Genomic DNA, 12,904 nt, shown 5'->3' with positions numbered 1-12,904 from the left:
ATATTACCATCAGACTGTTGAACAGCTTCTATTACCATCAGACTGTTGAACAGCTTCTACTACCATCAACTGTTGAAAAGCTTCTATTACCATCAGACTGATGAACAGCTTCTATCACCAGACCATCAGACTGATGAACAGCTTCTATTACCATCAGACTGTTGGACAGCTTCTATTACCATCAGACTGTTGAACAGCTTCTATTACCAGACCATCAGACTAATGAACAGCTTATATTACCATCAGACTGTTGAACAGCTTCTATTACCATCAGACTGTTGAACAGCTTCTATTACCATCAGACTGTTGAACAGCTTCTATTACCATCAGACTGTTGGACAGCTTCTATTACCATCAGACTAATGAACAGCTTATATTACCATCAGACTGTTGAAAAGCTTCTATTACCATCAGACTGTTGAAAAGCTTATATCACCAGACCATCAGACTGTTGTACAGCTTCTATTACCATCAGACTGTTGAAAAGCTTATATCACCAGACCATCAGACTGTTGTACAGCTTCTATTACCATCAGACTGTTGAAAAGCTTATATCACCAGACCATCAGACTGTTGTACAGCTTCTATTACCATCAGACTGTTGAAAAGCTTATATCACCAGACCATCAGACTGTTGTACAGCTTCTATTACCATCAGACTGTTGTACAGCTTCTATCACCAGACCATCAGACTGTTGTACAGCTTCTATCACCAGACCATCAGACTGTTGTACAGCTTCTATCACCAGACCATCAGACTGTTGTACATCTTATATCACTATCAGACTGATACACAGCTTCTATTACCATCAGACTGATGAACAGCTTCTATCACCAGACCATCAGACTGTTGTACAGCTTCTATTACCATCAGACTGTTGTACAGCTTCTATTACCATCAGACTGATGAACAGCTTCTATTACCATCAGACTGATGAACAGCTTCTATTACCATCAGACTGTTGAACAGCTTCTACTACCATCAGACTGATGAACAGCTTCTATTACCATCAGACTGTTGAACAGCTTCTACTACCATCAACTGTTGAAAAGCTTCTATTACCATCAGACTGTTGAAAAGCTTCTATTACCATCAGACTGTTGAAAAGCTTCTATTACCATCAGACTGTTGAAAAGCTTATATCACCAGACCATTAGACTGTTGGACAGCTTCTATTACCATCAGACTGTTGAAAAGCTTATATCACCAGACCATCAGACTGTTGGACAGCTTCTATTACCATCAGACTGATGAACAGCTTCTATTACCATCAGACTGATGAACAGCTTCTATTACCAGACCATCAGACTGCTGTACAACTTCTATCACCAGACCATCAGACTGTTGTACAGCCATCAATAATCGTCTACTAGGTGATGCACAGACAACACACACACACAAACTATCACACACACACACACATACAGACACAGACATACACACTCACAGCCAACAATAATGTCCAATGTTATACAGACATTAAGCCACTGGATACTACCGGTTTACACTGTGTATTTAAATACTGTATTCTCGACATACCTGTAGCTCATTGTAATATTTCTACTATTGTACATCACATTTTAGTGACACTTTATACACACAGCAGGTCACTCTAATATATCTACTGCTGTACATATCATTCTTAGTATATATTGTCTAAATGAAGCTGGTGTAGATGTAGATTGCATTTGGACTACTGTTACAGTGTTATTTGGGTTCTTAATCAGATCCGTTCCAATTATTTCTTAATCATTTTTATTATCTGTGTACTTGTTCGACATTTTACTGAATTTAGGAGCTAGTAACATAAGCATTTCACTAAACATCTGCTAAACTGTGTACGGGACCAATCAACTTTGATTTTATTTGACCTGTGTCTATGTCTCTGTTTGTTTGACAGCAAATATGTGTGTGCATGTGAATCCAGCCATGTGAGGAGCATACCACAGTGCTGCCGTTGTTCATGTTCTGTGTGTCTTTGTGAGCGTGGGCGCAGAAATCCACACATGCCGTGACCCCGGAGAAAGGTCGGCCCGCCCTCCGACCCAGCCTGCAGTCCTGGCCCGCCTGCTCCAGATCCACCTGGTTTTGGAAGGCCTCCGGGGCCAGTCTCTGGTAGACAGGACCCAGGTCTGTGGCCAGGTTCTGCAGACGATGCTCCAGTTTCACCTCCTGAACAACACACAGACAGACAACACACAGATCAGAGGTAGAGTGGGACAAATACGAACAGTAACAGATGAGGGAAAAGCTGTGTGAAATTAAAGGAGAGCCCCGGGAGAATCCTTGAAATCCCAGTAATGTTTCAGCCACTGTTGTCCTTGTCAGACTTTGGCTGTCATACCCACCTGAGGCCACTAGGCGGTGTCTATTAGCCATTTTAACATGCCAAGAAGACTATTCACTGAGGAATATCTATTCTAAACCATTGTTTGTGAAGCTATAACAAGACTTACATTAGCAAAGTAGAGAGCTAGGGTTTAGGCATATAGGGAAGGGGCTAAGGTTTATTTCCCGACCAGTCTCTCAAATCTAAGTAAGGGTGCCAAACTCAATTTCTAGAGCGCCACAGTGTCTGATGGTTTTTCCTCTCTTTCCCTTAAGATAGCTCTGACCCGACCAAATGTACATAGAAATGTGAGTTATAGATCTGTCATTCTCATCAAAAGCAAGTCTAAGAAGCAGTAGATCTGTTCTATGAGCGCTATTTCTATGCTTCCCGTTCTTAAGTTTCATTTTAGAGTCTTTTACTTTCAGTTTTGTAAGCCAGCTTAAAAGGGCTGAAAATACAAATATCAAATCAAATTGATTTATAAAGCCCTTCTTACATCAGCTGATATCTCAAAGTGCTGTACAGAAACCCAGCCTAAAACCCCAAACAGCAAGCAAACAGCAAGCAATGCAGGTGTAGAAGCAGGGTGGCTAGGAAAAACTCCCTAGAAAGGCCAGAACTTAGGAAGAAACCTAGAGAGGAACCAGGCTATGAGGGGTGGCCAGTCCTCTTCTGGCTGTGCCAATATGTTTGTTAATGGAAAATATATTTCACAGCGGTTTAGATGGTATAATGATTATCTACACTATACTGGCTTGTTTTGTCACAAACTAATTAGAATTTTAGCAACCAGGAAATGGCACAGCGATTTCTATATTGTGTAGCTTTAATTAGGAAAATAGGTGCAAGGGAGGGATGAAGATCTGCTGACACTGTGGCTGGCCCTAGAGGAATGGAGTTTGACACAGTTTGACTGGAGCGTCCTGGTCCTCACCTCCTGCGGCATGTCTCCCAGCAGCCGGAACTTGCGGGGGATCTTGCTGCGGGCGAACTTGCAGCCGTTGAAGTACATACTCCAGGAGCAGCCAAAGGAGAAGGAAGCGCCGCAGGTGTTCGGGTCCACACCCTGGCAAGCACACGTCCGACTGGAGAGAAACGGAGGGAGAGAGATGGGGAGAGGGAGGAGAGAGAGCAGGGAGGAGAGGGATGAGAGAGGGAAGGAGGGAAAGAGATGGGGAGAGGTAGGAGAGAGAGCAGAGAGGAGAGGGATGAGAGAGGGAGGAGAGAGGGAGAGAGATGGGGAGAGAGGAGGGAGAAAGATGGGGAGAGGGAGGAGAGAAAGAGATGGGGATAGGGAGGAGAGAGGGAAGGAGGGAGAGAGATGGGGAGAGGGAGGAGAGAGGGAAGGAGGGAGAGATGGAGAGAGGGAAGGAGAGAGAGAGATGGGGAGAGGGAGGAGAGAGGGGGAGGATGAGGTGAGACACTCAGTAGATCCTGGCACACAACTGAAGAGAGTGGGAAAGAGAAGGTGACTATCTAGAAATGCTAGAAAGAATATAACTCACTCCTTTGTTATGACAATAATTAGTTCTATGAATGTAAATATGTATGTGTAAGCCTATTATTAAATAATAGGTAAAAGTCTGTTCTTTCAGTAACTCACTCCTCGTTGAGTGCACAGCGCCGGCTGGTGGGGGAGCCGTATTTACAGAGAGTCTGGGTGAGCTCCTGGTACAGACTGTCTGCCACACCCCGGGGGATGCCCTCCCATGCCAAGATGAGAATCACCACCACGGCACTCTCACAGCGGTGCCCTGCCCGGTGTCTCACCAGACACAGCAGCTTCTCCTCCTCACTGCCCCGACGGATCACCTGGGGGAGAGAGAAGGGTTACTACACAGACATGAAGATGTGTGTATACACACACACACAGCCACATACACACACACACTAGTGCATACAGTGAAGGAAAAAAGTATTTGATCCCCTACTGATTTTGTACGTTTGCCCACTGACAAAGAGATGATCAGTCTATAATTTTAATGGTAGGTTTATTTGAACAGTGAGAGACAGAATAACTGAATAACAGAATAACAGAATAAATCCAGAAAAACGCATGTCAAAAATGTTAGAAATTGATTTGCATTTTAATGAAGTACTTGACCCCTCTGCAAAACAATACTTAGTACCTGGTGGCAAAACCCTTGTTGGCAATCACAGAGGTCAGACGTTTCTTGTAGTTGGCCACCAGGTTTGCACACATCTCAGCTGGGATTTTGTCCCACTCCTCTTTGCAGATCTTCCCCAAGTCATTAAGGTTTTGAGGCTGACGTTTGGCAACTCGAACCTTCAGCTCCCTCCACAGATTTTCTATGGGATTAAGGCCTGGAGACTGGCTAGGCCACTCGAGGACCTTAATGTGCTTCTTCTTGAGCCACTCCTTTGTTGCCTTGGCCGTGTGTTTTGGGTCATTGTCATGCTGGAATACCCATCCACGACCCATTTTCAATGCCCTGGCTGAGGGAAGGAGGTTCTTACCCAAGGTTTGACGGTATTTGGCCCCGTCCATCGTCCCTTTGATGCATGCGGTGAAGTTGTCCTGTCCCCTTAGCAGAAAACCACCCCCAAAGCATAATGTTTCCACCTCCATGTTTGACGGTGGGGATGGTGTTCTTGGGGTCATAGGCAGCATTCCTCCTCCTCCAAACACGGCGAGTTGAGTTGATGCCAAAGAGCTCCATTTTGGTCTCATCTGACCACAACACTTTCACCCAGTTGTCCTCTGAATCATTCAGATGTTCATTGGCAAACTTCAGACGGGCATGTGCTTTCTTGAGCAGGGGGACCTTACGGGCGCTGCAGGATTTCAGTCCTTCATGGCGTAGTGTTTTACCAATTGTTTTCTTGGTGACTATGGTCCCAGCTGCCTTGAGATCATTGACAAGATCATCCCGTGTAGTTCTGGGCTGATTCCTCACCATTCTCATGATCATTGCAACTCCACGAGGTGAGATCTTGCATGGAGCCCCAGGCCGAGGGAGATTGACAGTTCTTTTGTGTTTCTTCCATTTGCGAATAATCGCACCAACTGTTGTCACCTTCTCACCAAGCTGCTTGGCGATGGTCTTGCAGCCCATTCCAGCCTTGTGTAGGTCTACAATCTTGTCCCTGACATCCTTGGAGAGCTCTTTGGTCTTGGCCATGGTGGAGAGTTTGGAATCTGATTGATTAATTGCTTCTGTGGACAGGTGTCTTCTATACAGGTAACAAGCTGAGATAAGGAGCACTCCCTTTAAGAGTGTTCTCCTAATCTCAGCTCGTTACCTGTATAAAAGACACCTGGGAGCCAGAAATCTTTCTGATTGAGAAGGGGCCAAATACTTATTTCCCTCATTAAAATGCAAATCAGTTTATAACATTTTTGACATGCGTTTTTCTAGATTTTTTTGTTGTTATTCTGTCTCTCACTGTTCAAATAAACCTACCATTAAAATTATAGACTGATCATTTCTTTGTCAGTGGGCAAACGTACAAAATCAGCAGGGGATCAAATACTTTTTTCCCTCACTGCACACACACACACACACACACACACACACACACACACACACACACACACACAGTACTTACCCACTTGGCGATGGGACAGCCCTGGGAACTGCGTCCTTCTTTCCCAGTGTACACCACCACCTCCACCCTTACCGCCTTCCCTTTCTCTCCATACCTTTGAACACACACAGCGATAACATACATCATATATTAACGGCTTTTCACAAGTCTCACCTTAGAACATAAAAACACAATCCTTTCAGCAATGTCATCTCTCCCCATATCTGCGACCATCAGCACTAAAATCTTGTAATGACTGTCAATACAGCCACAAATCACATTTTGAGAACTTTAGCAAAAGACAGTGGGACTACATCACTAGCCAAAATGCAGCAAAAGTTTTTGGAACAACTCAAAACAAGTAAAAACTGTTTAAAACTAAAGCACTGATGTCATTCAGCAGAAACTACAGAGCAGAGACTCTCCTCATGGGCCCCTCGACTAGGCCCAAGAGGTTTCCTGTTCTAACATGCAGGGTGTGTGTGTGTGTTTTTGTATGTGTGAATATGTATCTCCGTGTGTGTGTGTGTGTGTGTGTGGCAAGCTTGGTGCTGCTTTCCTTCAGCGACAGCCTCTATAATATAATATATGAGCTATAATATGACTGTAAGCCCCACCTCATTCCATGAACACCACGAGCCCTGTGGGATACCAGGCCTTTGGCAGGGCAGGTGGTTCACCGAGTACACTGATAGGACAAAACATTAAGAACACCTTCCTAATATTGAGTTGCACTCCCACCCCTTTTGCTCTCAGAACAGCCTCAATTCGTTAGGGCATGGACTCTAAAGGTGTCGAAAGCGTTCCACAGGGATGCTGGCCCATGTTGACTCCAATGCAGCTACATACAGTAGGCTAGTAGAGTCTGGCAGTTATATATATTGGCTTAGCCCTATAATCCTACTGGTAAACCAACCTGTTAGGCACTGAGCCCCTCCTGTTTTCATATCAACTCTATTATCTTATCAGTATTACACACCTAATAGATTTGTCATGAAAACAGAAGTGGATTAGCAACTCACAGGTTTGCCATCCCAATTGGACTATGAACACATCAAGTAAAATGTCTGGGCAACAACAAACACTTTTCTTCTCCCCCAAGCTTGTTTATGGAATGGAGTTAAATAACTGATACAGTTTGTGTTATTTGAGGTTGTTACCTGTTCTCCATCATCTCTCTGACGGCTGACACACTGGGTCCAGCACCAAGGTGAGTATAATATGGACCCTCCTCCTTCTCTATGATTTGCTCTGTGGAGAGAGAGTCGTTTGTAGAACGCAGCTTCAGCTAATTTCAGGCAAATACAGCGCCAGTTAAGCACAGTAGAGCATGTGGCATACTGTATCACACTAAATAACTTCCCAATGGATACAAAGAAAGCCATCATCATCTTCATCATTATCATTATTATCCTCATCATTATAATCAGCATCATTATTATCATCATCCTCATTATCCTCATCATTATCATCCTCATTATCCTCATCATTATCATCCTCATTATCCTCATCATCATCATTATCATCATCATTATCCTCATCATTATCATCCTCATCATTATCATCCTCATCATCATCATCATCAGGGTGACTCACTCATGCATCCACAGGAGGGGATCTCAGATAGTTTCTTGGAGGGGGTGTTAAGCAGATTCTTAGTGGGCGTGTCCAGGAACCTGAGGGGCGATTCCAGGAAGCTGTTCACGTTGTGTTTGGTGGGTGTCGACTCCTCCGATAGATCCAAATCGCCATTAGCTGACGTGGACAAGACGGTGACCGGACCGGACCTCTCCACTTTGTAATACCCCTGCTGTTGACCCACAGAGGAGTAGCCATTGGATAAACCATGGTTCAACCCGGTTCTGTGGTTGTTAGAGTCTATGCTGGTGAAACTGGGGATAGTGGAGCTAGCCTTTAGGTTAGCACCGTGCTGCTGCCCAACGTAGGGCTGCGATACCTGAGAATACAATCCTCTTTCACAATCATGTCCTTGTCCAACTCCTTGTCCTTGTAAAGGGTCCAGGTGACCGTTGAAATGCGACCACTGTTGGTTGTCATGACCATAACCTTGACTTCGACCACGATCGACGGCTCCAGAGGTTTTGTGGTATTTGACCCCACTGTGGGCGTTACTGTAGTAAAAGAGCTGCCGTCGTTCCTCCTGAGCCTCAGTCAGGTACCTCTTCAGATCCATCTGGGCCTGAGGCAGGAACAGGCTCCTCTTGTGGCTGAGCGATGATGTCTTCGGCTGGGGCAGAACCTTCTGGACCCTGGCTCTGTGGGGGGTCTTGCCGTTGGGTATTCGTTTGTACAGGGGGGTACGGTTGTTGGGTTTGCAGCCCTCCTCTTCCAGCCCCTCCGTTCCCTTCTTCTTCCTAGGTTTAGAAAGTGTGGTCCTGGGTTTCTTCACAGGGGTCTTCTTGTGGTTGGGTGGTGCTTGTTCAGAGTTGTAGTTGTACTTGATGGCTGAGACTGGAGTTCCTCTGGGAGGGTTGTTCTCTGAGTGCTGGGAGGGGTGGAAACCCTGCTGCTTGTGACGTGATTGGATGATGAACGCCAACTCGGCAAGTTGAGCCGCCACCTCTTCCTCATCCCTGTTCCTCCCGCTCTTACCCATCGTCCTCTCTATTGTTTCCTTGCTGTTCCTCTCCATGTCTTTCCGCTGTCTGAAAGTGCCTTCGCCCCTGTTATGTTGAGAACCAAGGCCTTGGTCTGCTCTCCTGTACAGGTGTTGTCCTGCTCTCTCGGTGCTGTCGTAGGGAAGTCTGTCACAGTCCGAGCTGGCTTCTAGCAGGTCCTGTAGGGACAGGTTGCCAGTGGCTGCGGGGCTACGGGAATGACACTGGATGACATGAGCTTGTCTGGCCACTGGGGAGCGTATGACTGAGGTCTGGTGCAGAGGGGAGCGTATGACTGAGGTCTGGTGCAGAGGGGAGCTGATCACTAGAACTTTGTTGGAGCCCTGGAGAGGGGTGTTTCTATTGGATAAGTGCATGGAAGATGTTGTGGGGTTTTCACCCTGTGCGTTGGTTCTAAAGGGTTCTGGTGAGTTTTGTGGGATAGCTGCCAGTAAGGTTAGCGCCTCGATAGCGATAGCCTGGTCATTGCTAATATTCCTCTCTTCTACCAAAGACTGGATGCTTGGCTGAGAGAGATCTGGAGAGGGTTGCTCTCGTTTGACAATAATGTCGAGAGCTTTTCGTGGACTGATGGGAGCACTTTTCAAGCAAATATCCACCTTAAAGTCCTCCGGCTCTGTTTTGAACGAGCGTAGCACCGGGGAACGGGAGCTACACAACTTCTCCTCCAGACCCTTCCTGTCTGTGATAGAGAAACACACCACGGCTGCTAGCGTGGACAGAGCGTCCTCATAGACATCGTCATCATCGCCCCCTAGTGGGGCGGAGGACTGGTCCATGGACCACACCCACGGTTCCTCCACCTTTATCTTTTTCAGAGGAACAGCTATGCTGTCGTCCAGAAGTGCATCCTTCAGCTCAGAGCTGCCTTTGGGGTACGTAGATTTTGTAGTACTTTGGGACTCTAATTGTATTGTGGTATTTTGGGACTCAGGTGACAACTGATGTGATTCCGGACCAGCAATCAGTTGAGCACCGTTGGTTTTAGCCATGTTTTCGTTAGCACCGTTGGTTTTAGCCATGTTTTCGTTAGCACCGTTGTGAAAAGTCCCAGAAGAAGAGCAGTGGTGCTGTAGAAGAAGTCCATCATTGGTGTCCTCCAGGCCAGGCTCTCTCTTGATAAGTGCTGCTGGTCGTCCATCTCGGATTGGGGCAAGAGTGTGGACGTGGGGAGGGTGTGTGAAGTGGTGTGTGTGAGGTATGTGACCCTCTTCGTCGTCCTCCGCTGCCGTATAGGTGTCCTCTGCCATCTGGACAGGGCCTCTTCCATTAACTGAGCTGTCCTCTGGAACCACCTGGGAGAGAGAGAGAGGAGAGAGAGAGAGAAAGAGAGATACATTTAACATTTTAAACCAACCTCTCCAACCTGAACCTATTGTGTGTGTAAGTGTGTGTTTGTGTGTTTCCAGCACAGCATAGCACAAGAGCCAGAACAGAGAAGATACAGTAAGGTAGACTTTACAGTAAGGTAAACTTTACAGTAAGGTAAACTTTGTTTACTTAATTAACTAAATACTGTTTACCTAACAAAAATCTGTTTTTAACTAAATACTGTTTACCTAACTAAATACTGATTACTTAACTAAAATCTGTTTTTAACTAAATACTGATTACTTAACTAAAATCTGTTTTTAACTAAATACTGATTACTTAACTAAAATCTGTTTTTAACTAAATACTGTTTACCTAACTAAATATTGATTACTTAACTAAATACTGATTGCTTAACTAAATACTGTTTACCTAACTAAATACTGTTTACTTAACTAAATACTGTTTACCTAACTAAATACTGTTTACTTAACTAAATACTTAACTAAATACTGTTTACTTAACTAAATACTGTTTTTAACTAATACTGTTACTTAACTAAATACTGTTTACCTAACTAAAATCTGATTACTTAACTAAATACTGCTTACCTAACTAAAATTTGATTACTGATAACTAAATACTGTTTTTAACTAAATACTGTTTTTAACTAAACACTGTTTACTTAACTAAATATTTTGTACCTCCACAGTTTGGAAAGTTATAACAAGGCAGAAGACATTATGAAGGTAATTTTTTGTGCTGGGCTATAGCCTGAGTTTTGGCTAACTTTCATACCAGAGACTGTACCATAACAACTGTACTCTACCAAAACCAAACCAAGACAACATATGGGCTATATCATCTATGAACAGTAAGAGCTTCAGTGCTTAACAGACTTCTCCCTCCTGCCTAAGTCACAGATACAGTTCACTGTCACATCACTGTTCATGGTCACTGATGGTGCATGTGTGTGTGAGTGTGTGTGTGTGTGTGTGTGTGTGTGTGTGTGTGCATGGAAGGAAGATTGAGAGAAGGTGAGGGAGGAACATTGAGAGAAGGTGAGGGAGGAAGCTGAGAGAAGGTGAGGGAGGAACATTGAGAGAAGGTGAGGGAGGAAACATTGAGAGAAGGTGAGGGAGGAACATTGAGAGAAGGTGAGGGAGGAACATTGAGAGAAGGTGAGGGAGGAACATTGAGAGAAGGTGAGGGAGATAAAACACTGAGAGAAGGTGAAGGAGGAACAGAGAGAAGGAACATTGAGAGAATGTGAGGGAGATAAAACATTGAGAGAAGGTGAAGGAGGAACAGACAAAAGTTAGGGGAGGAAACATTTAGAGAAGGTTGAGGGAGGGCCATTGAGAGAAGGTGAAGGAGGATCATTGAGAGAAAGTGAGGGAAGAACAGAGAGAAGGTGAGGGAGGAACAGAGAGAGAAGGTGAGGGAGGAACATTGAGAGAAAGTGAGGGAGATAAACATTGAGAGAAGGTGAAGGAGGAACAGAGAGAAGGTGAGGGAGGAACATTGAGATAAAGTGAGGGAGGAACATTGAGAGAAGGTGAGGGAGATAAACATTGAGAGAAGGTGAAGGAGGAACAGAGAGAACGTGGGGACGGAAACATTTAGAGAATGTTGAGGGAGGGACATTGAGAGAAGGTGAGGGAAGAACAGAGAGAAAGTGAGGGAAGAACATTGAGAGAAGGTGAGGGAGGAACAGAGTGAAGGTGAGGGAGGAACATTGAGAGAAGGTGAAGGAGGAACAGAGAGAAGGTGAGGGAGGAACATTGAGAGAAAGTGAGGGAGGAACATTGAGAGAAGGTGAGCGAGGAACATTGAGAGAAGGTGCGGGAGGTAAAACATTGAGAGAAGAACATTGAGAGAAGGTGAGGGAGATAAAACATTGAAAGAAGGTGAGGGAGGAACAGAGAGAAAGTGAGGGAGGAAACATTTAGAGAATGTTGAGCGAGGGGCATTGAGAGAAGGTGAGGGAGGATCATTGAGAGAAGGTGAGGGAAGAACAGAGAGAAGGTGAGGGAAAAACTTTGAGAGAATGTGAGGGAGGAAACATTGAGAGAAGGTGAGGGAGGAACAGAGTGAAGGTGAGGGAGGAACAGAGAGAGAATGTGAGGGAGGAACATTGAGAGAAGGTGAGGGAGATAAAACATTGAGAGAAGGTGAAAGAGAAACAGAGAGAAGGTGAGGGAGGAAAGATTTAGAGAAAGTGAGGGAGGGACATTGAGAGAAGGTGAGGGAGGATCATTGAGAGAAGGTGAGGGAGGAAACATTGAGAGAAGGTGAGGGAGGTAAAACATTGAGAGAAGGTGAAAGAGGAACAGAGAGAAGGTGAGGGAGGAAACATTGAGAGAAGGTGAGGGAGGTAAAACATTGAGAGAAGGTGAAAGAGGAACAGAGAGAAGGTGAGGGAGGAAACATTTAGAGAATGTTGAGGGAGGAACATTGAGAGAAGGTGAGGGAGGATCATTGAGAGAAGGTGAGGGGAGAACAGAGAGAAGGTGAGGGAAAAACTTTGAGAGAATGTGAGGGAGGAAACATTGAGAGAAGGTGAGGGAGGAACAGAGTGAAGGTGAGGGAGGAACAGAGAGAGAATGTGAGGGAGGAACATTGAGAGAAGGTGAGGGAGATAAAACATTGAGAGAAGGTGAAAGAGGAACAGAGAGAAGGTGAGGGAGGAAACATTTAGAGAAAGTGAGGGAGGGACATTGAGAGAAGGTGAGGGAGGATCATTGAGAGACGGTGAGGGAGGTAAAACATTGAGCGAAGGTGAAAGAGGAACAGAGAGAAGGTGAGGGAGGAAACATTGAGAGAAGGTGAGGGAGGTAAAACATTGAGAGAAGGTGAAAGAGGAACAGAGAGAAGGTAAGGGAGGAAACATTTAGAGAATGTTGAGGGAGGAACATTGAGAGAAGGTGAGGGGAGAACAGAGAGAAGTTGAGGGAAGAACATTGAGAGAAGAACATTGAGAGAAGGTGAAGGAGGAAACATTGAGAGAAGGTGAGGGAGGAACAGAGTGAAGGTGAGGGAGGAACAGAGAGAGAAGGTGAGGGAGGAACA

General features: G+C 45.1%; 1 protein-coding gene across 5 annotated transcripts in view; it reads right to left on the bottom strand.

Moving 5' to 3' along the window:
- Positions 1-12,904, bottom strand: part of LOC110530841 (methylcytosine dioxygenase tet3-B) — a 76,198-nt gene that overhangs the window by 9,715 nt on the left and 53,579 nt on the right. For all 5 annotated transcript variants that reach the window (XM_036987128.1, XM_036987143.1, XM_036987134.1 and 2 more), the window contains 6 exons: positions 7,479-9,816; positions 7,043-7,133; positions 5,904-5,997; positions 3,937-4,145; positions 3,268-3,418; positions 1,946-2,173 (listed from right to left, as the gene is read on the bottom strand). In XM_036987128.1, coding sequence (XP_036843023.1) covers positions 1,946-2,173; positions 3,268-3,418; positions 3,937-4,145; positions 5,904-5,997; positions 7,043-7,133; positions 7,479-9,816 — 3,111 coding nt within the window. The remainder of the gene's footprint in view (positions 1-1,945; positions 2,174-3,267; positions 3,419-3,936; positions 4,146-5,903; positions 5,998-7,042; positions 7,134-7,478; positions 9,817-12,904) is intronic.

The sequence above is a fragment of the Oncorhynchus mykiss genome, chromosome 1 (assembly GCF_013265735.2).
Source record: "Oncorhynchus mykiss isolate Arlee chromosome 1, USDA_OmykA_1.1, whole genome shotgun sequence".
NCBI lineage: Eukaryota > Metazoa > Chordata > Actinopteri > Salmoniformes > Salmonidae > Oncorhynchus > Oncorhynchus mykiss.
This window is presented reverse-complemented; position numbering and strand designations above follow the sequence as displayed.